We start from the raw sequence: 25,474 nt of genomic DNA, 5'->3' as shown, positions 1-25,474 counted from the left end.
TCAGACTTACTGAAAAGTTTTACAGTAATACAGTGAGCAGCCATGTACTCTTCACCTAGACTTACCTCCTAACTTTTTGCAGTATTTACTTTGTTTCTCTAAGTATATATGCATGTATTTCTGTCTGTATATTTTTTATTTACTGAACCATCTGAGTATTAACTGCAGGTGAGAGACTTGATCCTTAAATACTTTTTTATATGTATCTCCTAAGAACAAGGAACACCATACTATCATTCTTGAGACGTTTAACATTAATAAAATCTACTAGTTGATGTAGGTCCGTCTAGTCAAGGCAATGGTTTTTCCCGTGGTCATGTATGGATGTGAGAGTTGGACTGTGAAGAAAGCTGATCGCCGAAGAATCGATGCTTTTGAACTGTGGTGTTGGAGAAGACTCTTGAGAGTCCCTTATACTGCAAGGAGATCCAACCAGTCCATTCTAAAGGAGATCAATCCTGGATGTTCATTGGAGGGACTGATGCTAAAGCTGAAACTCCAATACTTTGGCCACCTCATGAGACGAGTTGACTCACTGGAAAAGACTCTGATGCTGGGAAAGGTTGGGGGCGGGAGGAGAAGGGGACGACGGAGAATGAGATGGCTGGATGGCATCACCGACTCTGTGGACATGAGTTTGAGTGTACTCCGGGAGTTGGTGATGGACAGGGAGGCCTGGCGTGCTGTGATTCATGGGGTCGCGGAGAGTCGGACACGACTGAGCGACTGAACTGAACTGAACTGAACTAGTTGATGTATATATAATATAATCCATGTACAGATTTCCCCAACTGTCCTAGTAACGTCCTTTGTAACTTTTTTTCCCCCTTATCCAAGATCCCGTGAAGAGTGATCCACTGCATTTACTTATCCTGTCTCTTTAGTTTTCTTTTGTCTAGAGCAGTTTTCCAGCCCTTTTGTCTACTTTTCATGATCTGACATTGGCATTTCAAAGAATTCAAGCCAGTTGTTCTGGTTGAGTTAATCAAACATTAGTCAAATACTTACATGTCCTAGATCCTGTACTGGACTATGGGGAGACAGATAACAGACTCAATCCCTGCTCTAAAAGAGTTCTCAGCTGAGAGAAGGAGATACAGGCAAACCTATATGTAGTGAGAACATGGAACTGGAGGTTCTCTGGCCCAGCCAGGAGTGGTGAGCAAGGAATCAGCTGAAGAAAAAGTCCGGGAAGGATTCTTCAGGGCAGCGATGTCAGATCAGAGGTCCTTCTTCAGAGTTACACATGTGGCAGGATCGAGGAAGAGAGGCCTAAGAAGATTGAGAGAGAGAGGGTTCTTTCTGGGTCTCCAATAACTGCTGATATTAAACAGGAGATCGTATTACCTTAGCCAGTCCCAATGACTGTTAATCTTCTCTGTAATTGAATCCACCTAGCATTCACCTCTGGGCCTGCTGGTTCCTCTCTGCTGAAGGAAGTGGTTCATTTGTCCCAGGACAATAAGTTCCTTGTGCCTGTCTTTCCAGTTACCATCCAGGTCATCTAAGTTGGTTATAGAGTGGTACTCCTGCCAAACCACCTCCCCACCCCCCCTGCCACACATACACACACAAATTCAGAGAATAAAAGCCAAGGGAGATAGATCCTGGGTGTTCATTGGAAGGACTGATGCTAAAGCTGAAACTGCAGTACTTTGGCCACCTCATGTGATGAGCTGACTCACTGGAAAAGACTCTGATGCTGGGAAAGGTTGGGGCGGGAGGAGAAGGGGACAACAGAGAATGAGATGGCTGGATGGCATCACCAACTCTGTGGACATGAGTTTGAGTGAACTCCGGGAGTTGGTGATGGACAGGGAGGCCTGGCGTGCTGTGATTCATGGGGTCGCGGAGAGTCGGACACGACTGAGCGACTGAACTGAACTGAAGAGCTGTGAAATTTCTTCGGATGCCCTTTCATTCCCATACAAGGTTTCCTCATAGAAGTGTCAGAGTTTTAAGATGACTCAAATGTTCATAAATAGTTGAAATGGTAGCGATTCAATTATTTGGTCAGACAACCAGTCAACCCAGTATTTATTGACTGCATGATGCCAAGCTCCGATGTCGGCATAGAGGGTTCCACTGTAAACTAGGAGTCAAGGTCATTACACCCCACAGAGTTTACTGCCTGGTAAAGAATATGAACAAATAAGCAAAGGAATTAATTCATGGTGATGAGTGCTTTAATGGAACAGGATCAAAGTTCAAAAGTTCAAACCAGGTGTGTCAGGGAAGACTTATCAGAAGAAATTATATATAAGCTTGGACCTGAAGGAGTAAGATAATGAGGTAAAGATGCCACAGATCCCAAGAAATGGATGAGGGGAATAATAAAGAATGTTCTCGTTGACTGAGATGTGAGACTGTGAGGGGCAAGAGGAAACCTGACTTGTCTCAGAGGAATTGAATGTTCCTCTGAATGTACTGCTGAAATACAAAGTAGAAAAGAAGAATGTGAGTGGTGAGGCTATAGTGGTTGCAAAGGCCTAGGCAGAAAAGGTCAATTGACCAGCTTACGGACGTTATATCGTTGAGCCGTGAGGACCCATGAGAGTATTTAAAACCATGACTGTGTTATGGGAGGAACATAATCCAATTTGTGTTTTTGAAAGCTCACTCAGGGTACTTATTGTGTGGGAGAATAGGCTGGAGTGGAGCAAGAAGTAGGCAGGGAAACCAGTTGGAGGTTTTTGAACTCTGTGAAGCCTCCTAGATTTGGGGATTATCCTTTCCTTTGATACCAAAATCTAAATACAATTGGATGAACATCCCCATCCCACATAACCCAGGCTGGGATTATATTTTCCTCACAGCAATCTGTACTTCTCACTCAGAATTTCTGCTTCTGAGTCAGAGCTTAATCCATTATCCCCTACCACCCTCTTCCCTGCCCCCGTCAGTTCCTGGAGCTGATGGTTTGCCCCCACCCTGTGACCCAGCGCCTCATCCTTCATTTTCCTGAGGAAAAACTACACAAGGCTGTTAGGTGTAACAGACTAATACTGAGGTTTGGGGGTGGAAAGAAGGATGATTACCACAAAGGAAAGGAAGCATTTTTGTTTTAGTGTTTATCAGATGTTATAGCAAACATCTTACTGACCTCTTTCACCTTAGGCTTCAACCTGCTGCTGTTTTCTGGGACCCACTCTCAGTTTGGGGGAACTCTCTGTTTCCTCTCTTCCTTCCATCCCATACCTTCTCCCTTCCAAGATCTTAGTGGGGCCAAAGGCAGATTGGTTCTTTTGAAAGGCAGATGGTAGAATGGGGGCCAGAGTTACAATAAGGCAGATCTCAGCTCAAAAAGGAAGGCATTTTGGTAATGAATCAAAAATGTCCAACGATAAAACTGATTGTAAAGGGGACTTGAGCAATATATCATCAGCGAGTCAGATGACCACCCTAGTCTGCTGGGCTAGATATGAATACTGAAGCATCTCTAGAGCCATCTGAGAACCTCTGCTTCTGAGATTCAAGGACTCAATGCTCAGAAGCATGCTTTCCCCTTCATGGGAATAAATTGATCTCTTTTTGCAAAGGTAAGAATATATGAAACTCTGGCCCAAAAAAGTCAAAACCAAAGCTGTTTTGATAGAAGCTGGGATGAGGCCCAGACTCCACCCAGGAGCTGGGTGTACTGCAAGGTTCTGTGGAGCCCAGTTGGAAAGCATTGCAGTTTTCTGCCCTGGCATTCCCCTACTGAAGGCAGCCTGGGCCTCATTTGATCAACCTTGAGCAGACTAGGACCTCCCAGAGCCTTGGGCATGATGCTTCATTTTTCTTCATCTCATTAGGTTAAGATTTAATGACCCTGCCTAGTTCAGGTGCCACCAGTCCAGATTTCCAGACCCCTCAACTCAGAATCCAGATTTCAGTTAGCATTCTTAGCATTGCCAAGACTACAGACACTTAACTGATTTTGCATCAGCATCTGGTGAGCCCCTGGCATTGTCATCATAATTATTCTTCACATCTGTTAGCTCATGTGAAGTCAGTGGTACTAACCCAGTCTTAGCTGAGTAAAAGGAGTACTAGAAAGGTGAGGTTATTACCATGCCAATAAATACAGAGACTAGAGTTCATATTTTTCTTGAGCTACTGTAGAGAACTTCGGTGTACCACTGTGACTCTGAATGAAGAATAAAATACAACTCCCTACTGTTGTAACGCCCATCCCATTCTGTTTTCTCAGTTGATGTTCTAAGCATAACAGAGGGTGAGTTTCCCCATTTTACAGATGAGGAAACTACTACTCAGAAAAGACAAATGAGTCACCTTGACTCACATACACAGTGAAAGTCAGGAGCCGAGAGATGGAACCCAGGCATCCTATTAGATTGGACTCCTGTGCTTGTCTCGAAGTGGGACATTGCTATAAGCGTCTCTCCTGAAATACAGGAATCTGAAACCTCACCTGCGGAAGTTGGGTAGGATATGGTTTAGGTATCCTGGAAGCTCAGAGACTTCTCTCTTCAGGACCATTTCTAGGAAAGGGCTTCATCAGTTAAATTTTCAAATTTCATATGGTTTAATAGCTGTCTCAGGCCAGATTTGACTGTTATCCCATAGTTTACCAAGCAATTTTAGGTGAGAATTAGAAAGTAGTCCTGAAATCCTAAACCATCTCGCCAAAGAGGTCTTAGTCTGTGCCCGGCAATTTCTTTGAATTAAGTGTTCATCAGAGGCCCAAAATGAATTCCAAGCATTATCTTAACACTCAGTCTTTAAGAAAAGCCACCAAGGACAGTGTGATGTGGTTCAGCACCCAAGACATCTCCCATAAACAGAGAATGCGGTGGCCAGATCTGACTTGATATGGGCAGAACCCAACTATGAGAGGGAGTCTGTTTCAGGTTTTGTAGTGTAGTGATTAGGGGCTGCTGCCTGGGGTTGGACCGTGACTGGGGTATAGAAATGTCAGGGTGAGGTTCCCGTTACAAAGGCTTTCATAGCTTTCTTGACGCTCACAAACCCTTTGGAAGAAAGGGGGCTTCCGTGTTGAGACTAAGGTTCTGAGGAAAGCACCTTGCCTGCTGAGCAGTGGAGTCAAATGCTGACCCAGATTCTGGGCTCTGTGCCCATGTTCTCACTGCAGGACAACCGCAGCTTCCTTGGACTATTTCCATAAAACAAGGCAAACGTGAAAGAAGGGAGGGAATGTAAGAGCAGGTCCTTTGCAGACAAGCCTTGAGCCAGGCATCAGGAAGCATTTCTGAGATGTTCTGCTGGCTGAGAGGGTCCATTTCTAAAGTGCCCTCATGTAAGCAAATGTGTCTCTTCTCCAGCACTTTATCCCCTGCTCTAGCATCTTGTGTGTTACGACAGAGTCTTCTCAGAATAGCTTTCTTCTTTGCTTTTTTTTTAAGGTTCTCTTTATCAGAAAGAGCCTAACACATCCAGACCAGAAGAAAACTCAGAGATCATCTAGTCTAAAGGGAAGAGTCTCTAAGGAGATCCAAGTCCAGAGGATGGCCCTGGGCTTGACTAAAGCCACCTAGTGAGAGCCAGAGCCAGGGTTGGTGCACCGGCCTCCTGCGGCCCAGCCCAGAGCTCTCTGTTTTGCTGCCTCTTACTCCACCCGAATAGGATCTTGGGAGCCAGCGCCCTGGCAGTTCTTCCAGACTAGTCCCTGTTCTAACTCTGGTTTTACTGTTTTCCAGGTGAGACCTTTGCCCTTGGAAATAGTCTGGCCCGGTCTTTGGAGCCACACTCAGACTCAATGGACTCTACCTTGAATCGCACCAATCTTGTCAGCACTTCCCAAAACCTTCGAAATCCAGGATACCGGCCTCTGCTTCCATCCTGCGGTCTCCCGCTGAGCACTGCCTCAGCTGTGCGCAGGCTGTGCTCCAGGGGTAAGCTTTTCAGAGTTCTGGCTCTCCTGCCCTCTCTCATTCTTTTCTTCTCTCCTTCCTGAACTTTGGGAGGCCAGAAAAGACGTAATTCTGTTGCCCCCCACCTAGAGAGGTTAGACTGGGGCCTGGCCCCATTACGCCTGACTAGGCACCTGGGGAGCAGCCAAAGCTCTGGGATTAGCTTGAGAAGAGCAGGAACCAAAAGCCAATGACTCAGAGCCAAAGGGACAGGGAAGGAGTCCTTCATTCATTCATGAGCCATTTATGTGAACACCATCTCTGTTTGTCAGGGGGACACAAAAATCAATCATTTCTTGTCCTTAAGGAGTTCAAAGTCTTGTAGGAGAGACAAACACTTAAATAGATAATAGTAAAATAACATCTAGAGTGTGGCTGCAGGGATGAGTTGTATGAAAACTGAAAGAAGGAACACCTCACTCAAGCTTGTTATCCAGGGTAAGCTTCCTTGAGAAAGTGTCTGAGGCTTTAAAGGTTGACTGTGTGAATGTATCAGGGGTTTTGGTAGGTGGGGGAGAGCTTTCCAGGGAAGAGTGTGCAGCATGGACAAGGGCAAAAGGGTGAGAACACACACAGATTGTACCAGCAAGTATATGTAGTTTGGCGTTACTGAAGAACAAAGGGTGATTCTGGGGCTTCAAAGAGAAAATCCTGGAAGGGTCAGTGGTTGTACCGTAGAAGACCTTAAATGCCATGTTAAAGAGTTTGGGGTTGATCTTGTAACTAATGGGAAGCTCTGGAGACTTTTACTAGAGGCAAGAGCTGAATAGGTTTGTGTTTCAAATAGGTCATTGACTACTCTGATGAGGATGGATTTGAGGAAGGACAAGACTAGAGAGACCACTTAGGAGGTTACTAGAATGGGCCACACCCAAAATGATAAAGGCCTAGATTAGGGCAGTGGTAGAAGGTTTATAGAAGAGAGAATAGATGTGAAAACTCTTCATGAGGTAAATATAGTGAGATTTAAGGGTTGGGAGGAAGGAGTGGGAATGTCGCCCAGGTTTCTAGAAGGGGTGATTGAATAGATGGTGCCATCCTCTGAGAGGGGGAACCAACCATAGAAGAGAAGGGGAGGGAGCCTATGGGTCTGTCTAGGTGATACCCAGCAGGCAGTGGCTATGCAGGTCTGATCCTCAGGAAAGAGGACTGAGCTGAAGTTACATATTTAGGAGTTAGCAGATAGAAGTTGAAGCTATAGAGTAAAATGACACCCACCTCCCAGAATTTTGTGTAGAATGAAAAGACCAGTTGACCAAAGAAAGAGTTCTAGGGACCAACAAAGTTCAGGAGGAGGGAGCAGGAAGAGGATCCTACCAGGGGACAGAGGAGTAGTCAAATGTGAGAAAAAGCAGAAGAATTTGATATTGTGGTGGCCAGGGGTACAGAGACTAAGTTCAGTTCAGTCTCTCAGTCGTGTCCGACTCTCCGCGACCCCATGAATCACAGCACGCCAGGCCTCCCTGTCCATCACCAACTCCCGGAGTTCACTCAAACTCATGTCCACAGAGTCGGTGATGCCATCCAGCCATCTCATTCTCTGTCGTCCCTGTCTCCTCCCGCCCCCAATCCCTCCCAGCATCTGCAAGGAGATCCAACCAGTCCATTCTAAAGGAGATCAATCCTGGGTGTTCATTGGAAGGACTGAAGCTAACGCTGAAACTCCAATACTTTGGCCACCTCATGCGACGAGTTGACTCACTGGAAAAGACAGAGACTAAGATTATAACCCAAAAAGGTTCAGTAAAATAAGGACTGAGAAATACCTACTGGAAATGGTGTTTAGAAGGTAATTGGTGATCTTAGTAAGTAAGAGCAGCTTCAGTGGTGCTGGAGGCTGGTGAGGGAGGTTTGCTATGGGCAGGCATATCAAGGAGAGTTTGACGAGGAAAAGAAAGAGGTGACAAAGAAGGTCTTCTAGAGTCCGTGCATGCTGGGCATGTTTATCAGCAGACAGCCTGAGCCTTCCATGAAGAAGAAATTAAGAATACAGGAAAGGGGAGAAATGAAGGCCTCGGAGGTGTTGGGAAGGATTAAGGGTCAATCTTATGACAGAAGAAGGCAAACCTTTCTCTCTGAGACTGGAAGAAGACTGTGGCCATGAGTGAATGAAGAGAGGACTGAGCAGGGAGGGGCTCAGGAGTGCTGGGAGATGGGATGAGCCATAAAGAATACAGGAGAAGTAGGTCAAGGAGGCGGAGAAGGCAATGGCAAGCCACTCCAGTACTATTGCCTAGAAAATCCCATGGATGGAGGAGCCTGGTAGGCTGCAGTCCGTGGGGTCGCTAAGGGTCGGACACGACTGAGCGACTTCACTTTCACTTTTCACTTTCCACTTTCACACATTGAAGAAGGAAATGGCAACCCACTCCAGTGTTCTTGCCTGGAGAATCCCAGGGACGGGGGAGCCTGGTGGGCTTCCGTCTATGGGGTCACACAGAGTCGGACACGACTGAAGTGACTTAGCAGCAGCAGCAGCAGGTCAAGGAGGAGGGGATGGTTTGCAGAAACACCAAAGGTCCTGCAATGTTTGGAGCTTGGAGACCAGTTTGCAAGGGCTATGGTTTTCTTCTGTGGTTCTTAGAAACCTAGAGAAAAGACAGTTTGAGAGTTAAGGTTTTATATTGAGCTAACAGGACAAGAGAGGGTGGGGAGCATGTAATCAGTGGAGCTGGAGGAAGAGTGGTTTAGATCATCAACACTGTCTCCAGACAAGGGGAGAGAAGCAGGGCTGAAAGACGGCTGAAGGACGGGGAGACTATAAGTCTGAAATGCTGAAGGTCTTTGTGATATAATGGTCATGGTGGACATACGTCCCAGGAGAGTTCGAAAGTTGGGAGGTTGGGGTCAGAGAGGTGGGTGTTTAAAATTCTGAAGTGGATTCGTTCCACGTGATCCAAGAACTAGACAGTAATGTTGGTAATGAGTATTTGAAGTAGAATAGCAATGAAAATCACTGGAAGCAAGGCAGTTGGATGGATTTCCTCTGAGGATTATGGCAGCAATTAGGATGGACCCAGAAGTTAGTGAGTTAAATCCCCAAAAGTCTTCACTTAACAAAGAACAGAAACCCAGAGATTTGAAAATGTATGTGATCAGGAAGAGCAGATGCTCAGTACATATTTGGCCTCTGAAGAACACTAGCTTCTGTTGGAGGATGGTCTAAAAGCAGCTATGGGGAGACAGGAGAAAGCCATCTCCACACCCACTGTGGCTTCCCCCATCCCAAGGACAGATTAGGTGTGGGAGAATAAGAAGAGTCCATTAGCAAGGCCTGCAGGAGCAGAGGGGATTCTAAGGAAGGCTGAGACAGAGAAGCCCAGGGTACTGCTTCCCAACCCCAACTCCAACAAGGCCCCAAATGGAGCCATGTAAGGATCTCTGAGGTAGAGTCCCTGCCTTGAGACTTAAGTCACCTCAGCCTCAAGACAGACCTAGTCTGGTGGGGGAGACAGAAAAATATACATGGAACTATTACATATGATCATTCATTCATTTAGCAGACATATTTGATCATCGTTTCTGGCAGAGCAGGCACTCTTGTGTGCTGTGAAAGGAAAACACTCTCCTCCTGTGTGTCTCCCTACGCTCAGCTCTGTTCAGCACTGCTTCATTTCCCCCGCCAGAAGTATGGATCTCCACACACCAAGCAAGTCAACCATTCCAGCTGGGCGTCCTGTAGTTTAACCCTGTTCTGACACTAACTCCTTGGAGGAAGCATCAGAGCCCACAGAATGAGGGTTCAGTCCCACAAGACTGACCACCCCCCACTTCAGATGCCAATTCCAAGTCCAGGTTGTTACCTGTGTCTCTAACTGGCTTCCATGATTCCTTCCAGCCCAGAGGCTCCTGAAGCCCTGTCCTTGGGTTTTTATGGAGGCTTCATTATGTCAGCAAGATTTGTTAAGTCATTGGCTATTGGTGATTGAACTCAATCTCTAGCCCCTTTCCCTTCCTTAAAGATTGTAGGGGGCAGGACTGAAAGGTCCCAACTTCTAGTCACCTGATTGGTTCCCCTGACAACCAACCCCCATCCTTAGGACTTCCCAGAAGTACCTCATTAACATATTCAGATATGACTGACAGGGACTTGTTATGAATAGCAAACAACACTCTGACCTCTTAGCAAACAACACTCTGACCTCTTACCATGGTCCAGAAGGTACCCCATCATCTGGCTCTTTCTGCCTCATCTCCTGGATGAGGCCTGAAATAGCAAATGACACTGACCTCTTAGGAGATTCCCAGGACTTTAAGTGCTGTGCCAGAAAAGAGAATGAACACAGATACATGTTTCTTATTATTAATCACAGTATCACAAGGATTAACAGAGAATGGAAGACAGGTGATAAATATAAATGCATGAGACTGTTTTAGGTTGTGATTGTTTTAGTCTGGTTGGGGTGAACTAGAGTAATTGGATAGTGATTATGTGGTAAATAGAGTACTTTTCGGAGAAGGCAATGGCAAGCCACTCCAGTACTCTTGCCTAGAAAATCCCATGGATGGAGGAGCCTGGTGGGCTGCAGTCCGTGGGGTCGCTGAGGGTCAGACACGACTGAGCGACTTCACTTTCATTTTTCACTTTCACACATTGGAGAAGGAAATGGCAACCCACTCCGGTGTTCTTGCCTGGAGAATCCCAGGGACGGGGGAGCCTGGTGGGCTTCCGTCTATGGGGTCACACAGAGTCGGACACGACTGAAGTGACTTAGCAGCAGCAGCAGCAGAGTACTTTTATTAGGATATCAGGGAAGGCCTCTCAGAGGAATCAGTATTTGAAACGAAACCCAAATGTTGAGAAGGCATCAGGTATGCAAAGATGTGGGGAAAAGAACATTTTAGACAGCGGAAATTGTGTGTCTGGATCAAAGCATAAAAGCATAGCTTATTCAGGAGGCAGAAAGCCAGCGTGTCTGGAGCTTGGTGAGTTAAGGGTTGGGGGAAGGGGGGATGAGGCAGAAAGGGCCAGATGATGGGGTACCTTCTAGACCATGGTAAGTGGTTCAACCTTATTTCAGGTATGCATTTTGAAGCTGTTGTATTGATTGACATGATCCAATTACTTTTTAAAAGTTGTTTTGACTGCTTTATGGAGAAGAGATTATTAGAGTGATGTGATGGGGGAAAGTGTAGAGACTGAGCTGTAACCAAGAGATACGTGAAATGCTTTTATGAGACCAATTTTTTCAGGATGAGACCTGGAAAAGTTTCATAAAGGAGCTGATCCTTGAAGCCAGCTCTTGTTTAGTTAAGTTCAAGTCTGCCAGAAGGAAAGGAGAAACTGAAGGGCAAGAAGGGGGCACATTCCAGGCAGAGGGGATGAAGCCTGCCAGAGAGCCATGCAGGTGATGACCGTACAGAGAGCTCAGATCCCACTGGGGAAATGGCCAAGACTGAAATAAAAGCTCTAAGCAGAGCACTAAATTAACATTGAGATCCCTGGCAGCCAAGGCAAAGCTGTATTGTACCTCCAAGTATTTGGCTATAATAAAGTCAACTATTCTCCAGGCCTTGGAAGAGACACAAGTTATTATTATCTGCCACTTTTTTTTCTCCCTGGGCCCCAAGGACTTAGCTCTAATCTTAACCAGCTCCCGAGGTATCTCTAGAAATAGAGATAGTAGCCCCAGAGCCAGGGGCAAAAGCAGCCTCACCTACCAGCCCCTCCCCCGACCCCAACCCAGATAATCCCCTCACTTCATCACTGCCCTAGACTCAGGTCCAGGCTCAGTCACAGCCTCAGTGTAAAATTCCTTCTGACCATTTCCAGAATCAGACCTGTGCTTAAGATTTGAGTGAAGAAGGGTCTCAGGTCCTCAGTCCCTTTGCAGAAAAACCCTGCTAGCCCTCAGTCACCTCTGGTTCCTCTGCTCTGGCACTGCTCTCAGCCCCAGTGGTCACACAGGGCCCCTGAGACAGGCTGTGGAGAGTGCAGGTGAGTTATAGCCCAGTCCCCGCCCGTTACAGCAGGTGTCCTTCTGCCCTGCAGGGTCGGACCGCCGGGACGCCTCTCGCCTGAGTGGCCGGGACCCCTCCTCGTGGACAGTTGAGGACGTGATGCAGTTTGTCCGGGAAGCTGATCCCCAGTTTGGACCCCATGCTGACCTCTTTCGAAAACACGTAGGTGCCCCTGCCTGACCTCTCATATCCGCCGGGTGTCTTGCTTCTGCAGTTTATAGACTCTTAAAGGGCACAAGCTATATATTTGTTCCAAGTTCCTTGAAACTGAGCACAGATAATACCATACAAACAGTGACAGTCTTGGGTCCCAGATGGCCTTCACTGGGCACTGAACACTCCTTTAGTGTTGGATCTGATTCAGCCACACTCCTACTGGATCCCAGGACAGGACTCTTCTCTTCTAGGAGCACTTCCTTTCCTCTCTACCTGCTGTGGTCTAAGGCCAAGGCCAGGTTAAAGAGTCCCTTGTCGTGTGGCCCCCAGTTCTCCAGCCTCATCAGAACCCCATTCTCTACTTTTATCTGCTGTGAGCCCCAGCATCTTGTCAAGTGACCATTTGGCCCTGTGGCCAGGGACTGCCGAGAACCCCCCTGCAATGACCAAACTCCTGATTTGGGGCTCAAACCTGGTTCCCAGTAGCCCCTGCTGCTTGGTGCTGTTCTGCACTCTGGGTACTCAGAACAGCTCTGCTGCTTTCACGGGTCATCTACTTCTTCATGCCAGGTGGGCTGAAAAGTGCTCTTAGATCAGTCCTGCGGGTCTCACAGCTGCTCACTGAGTGCTTGCTTTGTATGTGGCTCATGAGGAAGGCTGGAGAAGGCAATGGCACCCCACTCCGGTACTCTTGCCTGGAAAATCCCATGGACGGAGGAGCCTGGTGGGCTACAGTCCATGGGGTTGCTAAGAATCAAACACAACTGAAGTGACTTAGCAGCAGCATGAGGAAGGCTCCCTACTTCCCAGGAAGGAAGGGGACTCTCCACTTATCCCTTGAGGGTCAAGGCAGAAATAGTCTGTGATGAGTGACAAGGACACTGACTGGGGAGGCTTCCTGGGAAGAGTTGGGATTGAGCTTGATCTCAGAGGTTTGGGAGGGCAGGGAGGGCTGCCTCTCGGGCAGCAGAGAAAGGAGATTCCTACAAACACTGCATGAAGAGCTTAACCTGGGGAGTTCAGTGGTGATGCTGGAGAGGGGTGGTTGGAAACAGAAGGTGGGGAGAACAGGTAGGCTTCAGCATCACAGCAGGTTCACAGGGCTCCATGTGGCCGGCACCTCCCTGGCTGGTCTTTGGTGAGAACCTGGGTGGACGACCACCCAGGCCTCTGATGGCGCCCCCTCCTCCCCACAGGAGATCGATGGCAAGGCCCTGCTCCTGCTGCGCAGTGACACGATGATGAAGTACATGGGTCTGAAGCTGGGGCCTGCCCTCAAGCTCTGCTACCACATTGACCGGCTGAAGCAGGGCAAGTTCTGAGCAGGGCAGTGCAGCCTGGACAGCCGAGGGGTCCAGCACAGGGGTTCTTCTCCCAGAAAGGAGGGCCGTCTGGCACCTCAGTGGGGTCCAAGGCCACCTCAGGACTCCAGGAGGCTGTGTGGAGCCACCACCACTGCCCCCTCCTGCCATGAGATGTCCTTCCATGAAGGACCAAGGAGTGGGGTGTACGGCCCAGGCACTGCTCTTCCCCTCAGCCACGTCTTGGCTCTGAGGTCCTGTGTATTTATTTCACAAGCCTGGGTGGCCTCCCTCCAGGAGTTTAGACTGAACACCTTCTAGGTGATGGAGGAAGGAGCTGACCTGTGAGGTCTCAAAAGATGAGGCCCTGAAGCGACACTCATGCCCGGTTCCGTCACCAGCTGCTGGGCCTGGTGGTGTGGCTCCCACAGCTCCTGCCTTCTCCTCATGAGATCCGCAGATCCAAAACTCATGGTGCAAACCTCTACCTTTTTTAAAAAAAGATCTTTTCTTATTATTAATTTATTGTTTCTGGCACTTGGGCAAGCCCCCCAGTTCATACCCCTCTTGCTCCAGACACTGGTTTCAGGAGGAGGGCGACCACACTGCCCTGGCCCCACACAGGCCCTCTCCGGAGAGCTGTGGCCCCTTCTCCGAGGACATTACCCAGGCACTTTCTCCTTGGGATGGACAGACCTACTAAGCCTTGACCACGTCATTCAACACAGGGAGGAGAGGGTCCCTGTCATCTCCCCTCTCCCTCCGCTGGGCCCTCTGCAGCCCTGGCCTCATCTGTGGGAACAGGAGTTCCTGCCCTGCACTGCCCTGCCACAGCTCCTTGCCCTGGCCAGAATTTCTGCCAAAGAAGGTTGGGCCCAATGTTTTAAGCCAAGAAGGCCCTAAGATGGATGGGAGAGAACTTGGTCTCTAGGCTGGAGTCTGGTTGTACCCACTCCACTGTCCACAGGCTTCTTTTGTAAGCAAGTCAGCAGTTCAGCTGCCCCCGCTGCCATCTGGACTTATTTTATGTCAGTTTGTTTATAAATAAAAAACAGTATAGATGCCAGTGTCTTTGCAATCAGTCAGCGGACAAATCAGTATGCCTCCGAATGACAGGTCACTCCCCTTGCCTTTGTCGTAGTGCCTCGTTTTTATTTATGAGGAAACTTGGACAGGATGCTTCCTGAGTTCTTGAGACGCCAGCAGTCCCTAAAGAACAGGCTGTCTGCCAGAGGCCCGCTGGGGCCCAGCCTTGCGTAGCCTAGCCCCTGGGGAGCCAGTGTGCAGTCCATGCTCTGCCCTCAAAGGGCTTTGCCCTGGTGCAGCAGACAGCAGTGAGCACAGCAGCCCTAGGAAGCCCGAGCAGACGGGACAGCGTTAGGGTCAGCAGCTGCAGCAACCCTCTGTGGCAGGGTAGCCTGGCCTGCAGGGTATCCCTTGTGCCATCCAGGGGCCAGGAACTCCAGTCCAGCCCCTCCCTGTTTATAAAGGGGCTGCAGCACAGTGCAGGGTAACCTGCTAAGAGTAACACATCATTGTGTACCCCCACACACTGCTCTGTGTGAATTAGAATGACCCCATTTAATCTTCGCAGCAGACCCACTTTACAGATGAGGAAAAAAGCTCTGTACACGTGGGCAGAAACTGCCACAGCAGGCGTTTACAGCCAAGTAATCTGACTCCAAGGCCAAGGTCCCAGCCAGTGCAGTTATTTATTGTGATGCTTTGGGTGGTCCTTTCCCGTCTTTGGGCCTGTTTGGCTATGGGGGGATTAGATGAGGAGACCTCTAAGGAGCCTACCAGCCCTCACCAGTGACTGGTTGGTTCCACCATGGTCTTTTCCACTTGGCCACTGTGAGAATATAACCTTGGGGCCCCTGCAACAGTCAGGGTCAGGGCTACTGAATCAGAATAAGCCCATTTTCCACAGATTCCCGGACCTGTGTCCAGTGGGCTTTGCGGTTCATTCAGAGTACTCCCGAAGAGGGCCTTCCTGGGCCCTGATGATGAACTTCTGAATGTGAGAGTAACACCAGCATACACAGGCAGGCCAGACATGCTGCCAGTGCTGGCTTGTTGAACAAACTGGTTCCCACCCCACCCTGCCCCTTGTCAGCTCATCAGGGAACACTATTTAAGGACTTCTGATGCTAAGTTGTTTATGTACATTAATTAGCTCTCTTAAACCTCGCTACATTTCAGAGATAGCCGCGTATTCCCCCATGTTAAAGATGAGGAAACTGAAGCTTAGAGAGGTGAAGTTACTTGCCCCAAATTCCATAGCTAATGAGAGGTGTGAGACATCGTACTGCCTGCAACACCCAACAGGTGGCTTTCGTCTTAGATCCCGCTCACCCACCGTGCAGACTACACAGGCTAAGGCCGGGCCTTTGAGGCAGTCACTTTGAAGACTGTCAGACCAGAAATGCTGCCAGCAGGGCAGTAAGAAGCAGGCCTTTTCAGTGGGGTAGTCATTACAGAGCCCACAGTCACCCAGGACTATCCTTTGTTGCCCAGGTTGCAACTCAGGTTTAAGGGGATAAGACATACCAGGGAGAAGTGGGGTTCACCTTGGCTTAGAAGTGTCACACCCCAGGGCAGCCAGTAACTCCCCACTGCCATCGGCAGAGCTTCCAGGTCTGGGCAGGATGTGCCTACTGAGTCCCTGCTCTTAGGAAGCCCCACAGGAAGGAATGTGTACAGTTCATGCACTGCACTCCTAGACCAGGTGACTTACAGTCAGGGGGCAGTTCTACTGTAAGCACTGTTTCCTTGAAATGGTCGGCATTCCATTTTTATCTGGTTTCCAAGGGAACAGAACCAGAAAGGTAACCAAATGTCAAATTCTGCAGGAGAAGAGAGGATTTGTTACCCTTTCACTGGTGCTGCCCTAGCCCCTGGGGTCAGAATTGAATGTCATTTAAGAGAAACAAAAAGCAAAAAACCCAAGCTAAACTTTTGAAACTATTTCACAAAGCCAAGCTTTCTAATAGTGACTCAGAGTCATCCAAAGAAGCTGAAGCGGTCTCTGGCAGGTGAGACCACACCACTGACCCCGAAAGTGCAGGCACCCACGGAGCGGAAAGGCACGTGGGAAAGCAGGACTGAGCACAGAGGCCTCCGGAGAGCAGCTTTCCGTGCCCACCCTCATCGCCATGACAAGGAGAGACGTTGACTCTGGTGCTAAGAAGAATGAGGAAAGGAAAACCCAGGCCCTTTAGGAGAGAAGAGTCCAGGCTCCACTTAGGGCTGAATCCTTTGAGAACCTCTGTGCCCTGTCCCCCCTCCCCTGTGACCACTCCCCACCTGCCAGCCACATCACGGCCTGTGTCCCTGGGCTCTGCTATCTCTCTTTTCCAGGCCATTAGTCCTGAGCAGAAGTGTCCATACCACTCCTCTTTGGTGTTTTTTGGAACAACCTGAGGCCCTTCTCTGGCCCGTGGCACTGGTGGGCCCAGTAGACACACTGTTTCCTGCCCTCATTCCCAATGCCATGACCCCTCCTCAGAAGCAGCACAGGTGACTTGCCGCTCATCTTTACAACCAAGGCTGAAAGCATGAAAGTCATTCTGCTTGAGGGACTCCTCTCCTCCCTCTGTCGTCCCTCCACTTTTTGCAGTCTCCTTTAACTTGAGGGCCCAAGTCACCCCATCCCATCAGAGAAGCTCCACAGCTGGAAACCTGCAGGCCAAGTGAGAGAATTATGTATTTGTGCTTGGCCTGCAACAACCAAGCCACTGAGGATAGTTCCAGGGGCCAGCGGCCAATAGGTTCCAGGGTATCGGCACCAGGTCCGAGATACCTTTGGGCTGTGGGAGGGTGGGCAGGAATCCACCAGCTGCTGGTATGCAAGGGAGGAGTCAAGGCAGACTGGAGTGTTCCTCAGGCCAAAGGGTGAAGGCTGCCTCTATCTAGACCCTGCCCTCCCCTGAGTCCCAGAGTTTGCTCTCCTGGCATCCTGTCCTCTCCAGCATAAGGCTGAGCTCAGTCCCCGCCCACACCCCACCCCTGCCCCTCAGCTGGGGTTCCTAGGCAGCTTGCTCTGACACCCATGCTTTCGGTGGTGTCAGGGATCCCAGCCACGGGCACCACCCAGTGGACACTCTCCAGATAATGTGAGAAGAGCCCTATCTACAGCCTCCCTCTCTCTGCCCCTTATCTTTGGGCCCACCTCATACTCTTAAATTCAAGAAGTCTTTTACCTCCAGTGCCAAGGAGGGTTGTCAGTAAGGTCACAGGCATCCTGTAAGAGGACTGAAAGGAGCTGCTTGTTCCACAACACTGAACTCACATCCGCCACCACCTAGCTCTTACAAAGCCGGGGGTGCTGTAAATAACCCAGTTACACTGCAGTGCATTTCAGCATTTAAAATATCATTTTGCAAATGTATTTAGTGCTTAAAATGAAAAACAGTTTTATCCCCCCAGCCAAAAAAAGATGGAACTGATGTTCAACTCACATAAGGTTAACAGAGCCCAGAGAAATATGTAATACAATCATTTAAAGAGATTTCCAGTAAGAATGGGGAAAGATTTGGCACTCAAATCCATTTGGGAAATTTCATGCCAAACAGCTGGTGGATAGTGAGGCCCCTGGGAGAAGGATGTTGTGTTCACATTTGTTCTCTGGTACATGTCTCATCTGACAAGGGCACCTCTCCTGGCCCGCTGTTGGTATCTGCCTAACTCAACATGGCTTAACAGCCTAAATCAGCCACAGCCCTCCTTGTACACTTTCTGTGAGAACAGCTCATGATGGCAGAGTCTAGAAAGGCCTGAAGAGGAGGACCCCGGAAAGCTTAGAGCTGTTACCCCGTAACTCTCGGCATGGATGTAGAGACCAGGCAGCACTGGCTGCAGGGTCCCTCCCCAGAGCCTCACAGTACCGCTTCCTTGCCCCCACACCATAGGCCGGTTCCCCACCCAAGCTTCTGCCTCAGTCCCTCAGGCAGGGAAACAAAAATTCATTAGCATCTTCAGAACGGGCTGCTCGGAAGAGGAAGTCAAACTTTGCATCTGCCCTTGGACACCACCCTCCGCCTGGCACCCCATCGGGGCTTGCAGAAGCAGTGGAAAAGTGCTGCCTACATCTGCATAACGAAAAGCACTGTCACAGCCCCCACCCACCCAAGAACAGATTTCTGCATTAATAAAGACCGTGTATCACCTGAATCTTGGTACCTGTTGAATAGCAGGTGACAACCCTGTCCTTCAAAAGATATGGCAATGCTTGACCTATTTCTCAGGGAGCCTGGGATTGGTAACTGAGGTGGGAGGGTGGGAAGTCAGGCCCAGTGTGGGCACGGGGGCCTGGAGAGACCTGGCAGAGGGAGGAAGTGTGTCTTCAGCCCCTGGATTCTAGGAGCTGTCCGGAAGGAGCTCCCCACCATGCAAGGGACATCTGTCTACATGGGGGTGGGGCGTCAGGGAGAAGTGTTCCTGACCCCCTTCACAACCTGCCTGCTGGAAGCATTGTCAACTCCCCTGAGCTCACAGAGGTGGCTACACAGGCCCCGCCCAATTCCCATGGCCCTGGCTTCCCCTCCTGAGCCAAGCCCCTAAGCCACCTGGGGAGCTGCTGGCCAGGGGTCAGGGGTCTGTGGGAACTGAGGGCTGGCACCTCCCACGCTCCCCCAGGAACTATCAGGACATGAGGGCCATGGGCCTTCCTCTTCCTCCTATTCCCATTTGCCCTGAATGTCCGCACTCCAGCAGTGGTGGCCCCCAGACCCTGACTGCCTTAAGGATCCAATCTGAAAAGATGCAGGCCAGCCGTACCTGCCACAGAGACTGGAGGCTGGGTGTGTGTGGGTGAGTGGAGGGGCTGGTGTGTGCACAGCTCAGAAGCAAGGTCCCTGGCCTAGTGAGAGGTGTGGGGGGGTACATACCTAAGGGCCCAGCTCTGACCCTTCCTCGCCTCTGCTCCCTGGACCCAAACCAGAGGATTTGGTCTAGACAAACCTCCTCAAGTTATATGTATATATGCAAACGCTGTTCTGTGAGGGGCCATAGCTTCCCTCAGTGTACCCACAGCATAAGAACCTCTCTCTAAACCCTCTGACCCAGCCTGACCCCTTCAGAGCCTCTGCTGGGCTCACACCAGCTTCAGAGCAGGCAAGAAGCCCAGGGGGTCCATGACTAATCCTCAGAGCGCTGGGTTAACGCCCCAGCCTGGGGCTTCCTGAGGGAAGACAGGCCTGCTGGGGCCAATGAAGGATATGGGAGCCCCTCAGAGACCCGAGTTCTGCCTCTGCCCCGCTTTGGTTGCACTGCCTCAGTCTTCCCTTCTGTGGAAAAGGAGCAGCAGGCACACACGCTCTGCTCGCTGGATCAGCTCCGACTCCCCTCTTCCCTGTCCTAGGCCTTGGGTGGCAGGGCCCTGCCTGCCGGCCCTGTGCCCACTCTCTCTCTCTGGCCCTCCTCAGCCCCCGTCAATCTGTGAATCTCCCCGGAGTCTCGGCCCCCCGAGTCCCCTGGGAGGCCCTGGGCCAGGCTGAGAGCCTAGGGCCCTGGGAGGAGCAGCCAGCGGTGAGGAATCCTAGAAGCCCCTCCAGGGGAGGCCCCTCTGGAGACTCCCAGGACGAGACCACCAAAACACAGGCACCCCACCGACCCCCGCCATGGAGCCCCCAGGCAAGCAGCCCCTGCGGGAGCCTCCCCCAGAAGAGCCCCCGCCTGAGGACTCGGGTGCCAAGACAGCTCCCAGCAGGCATGTTCTCTACGTGGGCCACCTGAACCCCCAGTTCTCAGCGCCGGTCCTCACCTGCCTGCTGAGAGACGCCCTGGAGCGGCTCGAACTGCCGGTGGCGCGAGAGCACATCGAGGTCGTACGGCGGCCACGCCAGGCCTACGCGCTGGTGCAGGTGGCCACCCCCAAGGACACCCTGGCCTCCCTGCCCTGGCGCCTGCACACAGCCTGGGGGCAGCACCAGATCATCAAGGAACTGGTGGCCCGTGGGAAGGAGCCGGTACTGGTTGAGGGCCGGGAGCCTTCAAACCGCCGAGAGGTAAGCCAGGCTTTCCCCAGCAGGGGGCCCGCCAGCCCCAGAGCCTCCCTGGGGAGAGGCCTGGGTGTGGATGGCCTTGCCTGGTGGGCATGAGGGGTGTCTTCGAGGAACTGGGGACAGATTGGCAAACTTGGGGCTGCTACTAAAATAACCATGGTCCCAGAGGGACACTGACCCTTGGAGCTTGCCTCCAGCCTGGAAGCCGGTGAAAGAAGGCCTGAGTATCAGACCCTCCCTGCGCCCATCTACAGCCAGCAGGTGGGTCCGGCCAGGCCAGGCCCAAGCATATCCCCTGTACAGGGGTCCTGACCTTCTCCTTGGCCGAGCTCATCCATTCAGTTGACAGACACCTTCTCCGGCAGGCAGTGCAGCGGAGAGCAGGGCTTGTTGACCCTGCCCTCGGGGAGCCCTGCTTCTATGAGTAGAGCCAGACCCTCCCAGAGTGGTGGAGGAGGAGGCAGCCTGGCACTGGAGAAGGACCCAAGAAGGTCCACACTGATCTCTGAGGACAGATTCCCCAGGGAGTGAAACCCAGGCTGGGGCTTAGGCAATGGGACCGATTCCGTGGAAGGACATCCCTAGCAGAGGGATGGGGCACATACCAGGGGACTGGGTGAGGGTGGCGGCATTTGCAGGGTGGCTGGTGGCTGCCCAGAGGGGACTGATGAAAAAAATCAGGCCAGAAGGCAGGGCTGTGAGACCACAGCAGTGCCAGGAAAAGTGGGCTTTTGAGGGGGAGGAGGGAACAGTCAGCTCACTTTTGAGGTGGTGGTAGGCTGGTGGTCTTGAATTGTCCTCCTCCTTGAATTGAACTTTGAATTCTTGAACTGAATTTCCTTCCGGATGAAGGCTCCATGACATTTAAACTGTTGGAGAGCTAAATGGGCTTACATTTCAAGACCTGTGGCCTGATGGCACGTTTATATGACATTGAGGCTTCTCTCAAGTCTCTGCTAAGCTTGTCTTCTCTGGGAGCTGCTGATATGGCTGGGAGTGGCTCTCATCACCACACCCCAGCCCACACTGAGACCCCAGCCCACACTGAGCTCCCAGCCCTGGAAGCTGCTTTTGGAGGCTGGAAGGCAGCAGGGAACCAGCTGAAAGGTTTTCAGGAAAGAGTGACTGTGGGACTTGTATCTGGGGTCAGCGAGAGAATGGATAGGAGGAGAACCTGGAGGCAGGGAGTCCAACGGGGAGACCCAGACCAGGGCAGCAGCCCTGAGCAGGCTGCTCCCGGAGCCCTCACACAGAGCAGAAACCATGGAAGCGACTCAGGAAGGCCCATGGATGGGAGAGATTCAGGACTGGATCAGCCAGGCTTTCAGGGAGATTGGGAAGGAGGTGGGATCTTTGGGAGGCTCTCAATTCAGAGACCTGCAGCTGTGTCACAGGGGACCTCAGGGCGCTAAGGCATCTTCCAGAATGATCCAACCCTGTGTCTCCGAGGCCGACGCAAAACCCAAGTGGGCAGAGAGCGACTGCAGGTGTCCCAGCTCCGGCTGGAAAGGAGAGCTCCTCCCCACAAGCCTCCCATAGTTCACCTGGGAAGAGGGCGGAGCACCGGCTGCTTCAAACCCTCAACCCACAGGGTTTCCCACATGGGCCCCAGCATGCTGGGCAGAATTAGGTCCCTCCACCCGGGAGGGGCATCAGGACGCCCTGTGTGGGCTGGGCCCGGGGGATGGAGAGGTGAGGAGATAGGGAGGGTGGAGGTGGGGGTTCTGGCCGCCTGACCCTCCGAGTTGGCTCCTAACTCTTGCCAGGAGCATACACCCTGCTCTTGCCCTCACCCCCACTCCAGCAGGAAGAGGACAGTGGCCCCAGCCCGGGCCCCATCCTGGGCTCCAGCCCCCTGCGAGCCCGGCCGGCCCGACTGCTTCCTCCGTGGGCACTGGGCCCGCAAGGAGTCTCCCCCAGCTGGCTCAGCGGCACGCGCTCAGACAGCGCCATCACGCACCAGGGCATTCTGGGCCAGGAGTGCCTCTTCCAGGGCGCCTTCCTGGGCAACGAGACGCGCAACCTGGAGTTCAAGCGTGGAGGCGGCGAGTACCTGAGCCAGGCCTTCAAGCATCACCTGCGGCGCTACGCGTGCGCCTTCCTCAACAGCGAGGGCGGCAGCCTGCTGGTGGGCGTGGAGGACAGCGGCCTGGTGCAGGGCGTCCGCTGCAGCCACCGCGACGAGGACCGCGTGCGCCTGCTGGTGGACTCAGTCCTGCAGGGCTTCAAGCCCCAGGTCTTCCCCGACGCCTACAGGCTCACCTTCATCCCCGTGGTCAGCACCTCCACCACCGGCACCCTCCTCAAGGTGAGCCCTGCCCCCAGGCGGCCCGGGAGCCAGCGAGGCAGGGCCTCCGCCGTGGGGGCGGAGGGGGCACACGCCGTCTGGTGTGGCGCCCGCAGAGCTGCCGCTGCCCCTCCCAAGGTGATCCGCCTGAGCGTGCAGGCTCCCAGGGCCCAGGCCGAGCCGCAGCTCTACGAGACCGACCAGGGGGAGGTGTTCCTGCGGCGGGACGGAAGCATCCAGGGACCGCTGTCCGTCAGCGCCATCCAGGAGTGGTGCAGGCAGGTGGGTGGCCCAGGCCGGCCAGGCGGGGAAGGGGCCCTTCAGCCATTCACCAGGCAGACATGGGGTCGTCAGATTGCCCACCGGCGCTCCCACGGGGAGCGATAAGCCCGCTGCATCCCAGATTCCTCTGCAGTGTAACTGGAGGAGCAGGGAGAACGGTGTCAAAGCTTTAAGACAAACCCAAGAACTGTGTACTGCACTCGGGGGAGGTCCTTAAGCTGGGGGTGAGTGCTTAAGTGAGTGCTGGACACAGCCCCAGAGAAAAGCTTTCTCAAGAGGGGAACATCAGGTGACACAAAACCACCTGGTGGAAGAGGACGAGGGCTGACAGAAGAACAGGGTGAGAGGCTGCGGAGGACGAGTCATCCCAGGGTCTGGGAGGCTGGCAGGACTTTGCCCAAGGCCCCGGGGCTGCCTTGGTCAGGGGACCCGGCTTCTCCACCGACCAGGCCCAGGGTGGTGCCCAGTGGCCTGGAACAGGCACCGCACCCTCACCTCCAGGCTCTCTGGGCCTTGCCTCCCTCCCATCAGTTCAGCCCTGGGTCTCAGCCATCGTCAGCTCAGACCTCGCTTCTCCCGTGTCCCCTCAGAAGTGGATGGCCGAGCTGAGCAAGCTGGAGGAGAGGCTGCAAGCGCTGACAGCCGAGAAGGAACAGCTCCAGCAGCAACTGCAGCAGCAGCAGCACAGGCCTGTCTCCTGTACCTGCTGCGTCTTGTGAGGGCCCAGCGCCCCACCTGAAACATGTGGGGCTTTCCTGCTTGACCCCAGGTTCCCCCCAATAAAACCAGTCAGGGCTGCTCAGAGGTGGACAGGAACACTGCACTTCCTGGCTCCTACGACACCGTGCACACAGGCTGGTCCCCACATGGTGTCAGTCCTGAGCAGACTCTGGGCTGTGTAGCTAAGAAACTGCTCTTAGCGTGAGCCCTCCCCCCAAATCCCACCCCAAGGGGCCTTATTTTCAGAAAGAACTGGGCCAGTGCACTCCCTGGGCTGGGCTAGCAGGGACTGTCCTCCCTGAAGGGCTTATGTAGCCCAGGCTGATGAACTCCGTGAACTCCCAACGGCTCGGCAGGGCCAGGAAAGGATTCGTCTTGGGAAAGCCCTTCTGCAGATGGCGGCACGTGGCTGCAGTTACAGAGCCGACAGACTACCCTGCAGCCCCTCCCCTCACTTGCTGGGATTTGGGACTAAAAGCTCTTTAATAAATTACATGCACCCAGGCCAGAATGGTTCTTTCTAGAACATTTGGCTGGTTGGATGCAACTTGGTCATGAGTCCCATGCCTAGCCCACCTCTGTCCAAGAGACTGAGCCAGCCCTGGGCTCCTCCCCACAGAGAGCTGTGAGGGAAGGAGCCTGGATGGTTGGGGTCCAGTCCATCTCAGCTTGAAGACCGGGTGCTGTGCTTAGTTGCTCAGTCGTGTCCAACTCTGCGACCCATGGACTGTAGGGCTCCTGCCAGGCTCCTCTGTCCGTGGGGATTCTCCAAGCAAGAATACTGGAGTGGGTTGCCATGCCCTACTCCAGGGGATCTTCCCAGCTCAGGGATCAACCCAGGTCTCCTGCACTGCAGGCAGATTCTTTACCAGCTGAGTTGCCAGGGAAGCCCTGAAGACCAGGTACCTTAGGGCAAATCTACAGGACAATAGACAGGCAGCTGGAGCCCTGATTCTCTCCAGCACCTGCCCAGGAAGGAGATGTCTGACTTCTACTCCATGCACCCTCCAGCCACCAGAGAGAGGATTCCTGCTCTGTTTCCCTTGCCATCTCTACCAGCAGAGCCGGGACTCTGCAAAGCCAATGTCTGATCATGCCATGCTTGGGTTCAAAGTCTTCCAAGAGCTCCCCATCTCATCAAGAGCAAAGCACCATGGCCCTCAGGGGTGCTCCACGAAGGCAGATGCTGCCCATGTGGGCTGGGATGAAGAGGAGGACAGGGAGTGGGCCCAGCTCCCTCCCCAAGAAGTCCTGGGCATGGGCGGCCCATGCCAGGCCTGAAGGCACCCTCCCATACCATCTCTACTACAGCCCTCGGCCCTGGTACCATCCTGTTTGCACAGCCGGGGTGAAAGGCTAGTGGGGCTGGGCAGGCCCCGGAAAGTTATTCTGGGGGTCCTTTTTCTAGGTTATGTAAGCAGCCAGCACTTAACTGGTCAGTGGAGGCCCACTCAAAGCAGCAGGGGGCACAGCTGACCCCACGAGGTTTTGCAAACTGCCCACCAACCGTGTCCTCACTGTTGTAGGGAGCTGCTGTCACCAAGAGGCATCAGAGCCTTGTTTGGGGACCGGCTTTTATAAAAATGACTGAAGACAGATGGGAGAAGAGGTCAGAATTCACCCAGTCAGCCACATTCAGAGTTCCCAAACCAGTATGGAGTCCTCTCTAAGTGAAGAGGCCGTGAGACTCGCCGACAGACAGAGGCAGCTGGGTTGGCCTGGGTCAGAGGGCAGTGCTTCCACGCCTCCGCCATGATGGTGGCCCTCGACTAGTGAGTGGAAGGCAAGAGGGAGCCGCTTCCTTCCTGGGTCTCCCTGATGGAAGAACCAGGCCAAATGGTGGGAAACATTTATCTCCCAACCCCCAGCTTCTCAAACGTCAACAAGCAA

General features: G+C 52.3%; 2 protein-coding genes across 9 annotated transcripts in view; both read left to right on the top strand.

Annotated features, from left to right (window-relative positions):
• Nucleotides 1-14,352, top strand: part of SCMH1 (Scm polycomb group protein homolog 1) — a 223,642-nt gene extending 209,290 nt beyond the window's left edge. For all 7 annotated transcript variants that reach the window (XM_055403471.2, XM_055403469.2, XM_088835188.1 and 4 more), the window contains 3 exons: nt 5,661-5,855; nt 11,866-11,996; nt 13,187-14,352. In XM_055403471.2, coding sequence (XP_055259446.2) covers nt 5,661-5,855; nt 11,866-11,996; nt 13,187-13,312 — 452 coding nt within the window. In that variant the 3' untranslated portion in view covers nt 13,313-14,352. The remainder of the gene's footprint in view (nt 1-5,660; nt 5,856-11,865; nt 11,997-13,186) is intronic.
• A 138-nt stretch (nt 14,353-14,490) lies between these two features.
• SLFNL1 (schlafen like 1) lies at nt 14,491-24,998 on the top strand. Of its 2 annotated transcripts, none has more exons than XM_088835189.1 (3): nt 14,491-20,298; nt 22,100-22,864; nt 23,455-24,998. In XM_088835189.1, exons 1-3 carry the CDS (start codon nt 19,912-19,914, stop codon nt 23,581-23,583), a joined length of 1,281 nt encoding a protein of 426 aa, XP_088691315.1. In that variant the 5' UTR covers nt 14,491-19,911; the 3' UTR covers nt 23,584-24,998. The 2 variants fall into 2 exon arrangements, with proteins under 2 accessions (XP_088691315.1, XP_088691316.1); XM_088835190.1 differs by having other exon boundaries at nt 14,491-20,328; nt 22,109-22,864.
• Nucleotides 24,999-25,474: the final 476 nt, after the last annotated feature.

Source organism: Moschus berezovskii, chromosome 4 (assembly GCF_049115385.1).
Source record: "Moschus berezovskii isolate FMDL1 chromosome 4, NW_MosBer_1.0, whole genome shotgun sequence".
Lineage (NCBI taxonomy): Eukaryota > Metazoa > Chordata > Mammalia > Artiodactyla > Moschidae > Moschus > Moschus berezovskii.
This window is presented reverse-complemented; position numbering and strand designations above follow the sequence as displayed.

What these genes read in the sequence shown, in the direction of transcription:
- SLFNL1 (XM_088835190.1), top strand. Translation starts at nt 19,912, where the DNA reads ATGGAGCCCCCAGGCAAGCAGCCCCTGCGGGAGCCTCCCCCAGAAGAG. An exon ending in CTTTCCCCAGCAGGGGGCCC is followed by an intron (nt 20,329 to 22,108) that starts GCCAGCCCCAGA and finishes CAGCAGGAAGAG; the next exon opens with GACAGTGGCCCCAGCCCGGG. An exon ending in TCCAGGAGTGGTGCAGGCAG is followed by an intron (nt 22,865 to 23,454) that starts GTGGGTGGCCCA and finishes GTGTCCCCTCAG; the next exon opens with AAGTGGATGGCCGAGCTGAG.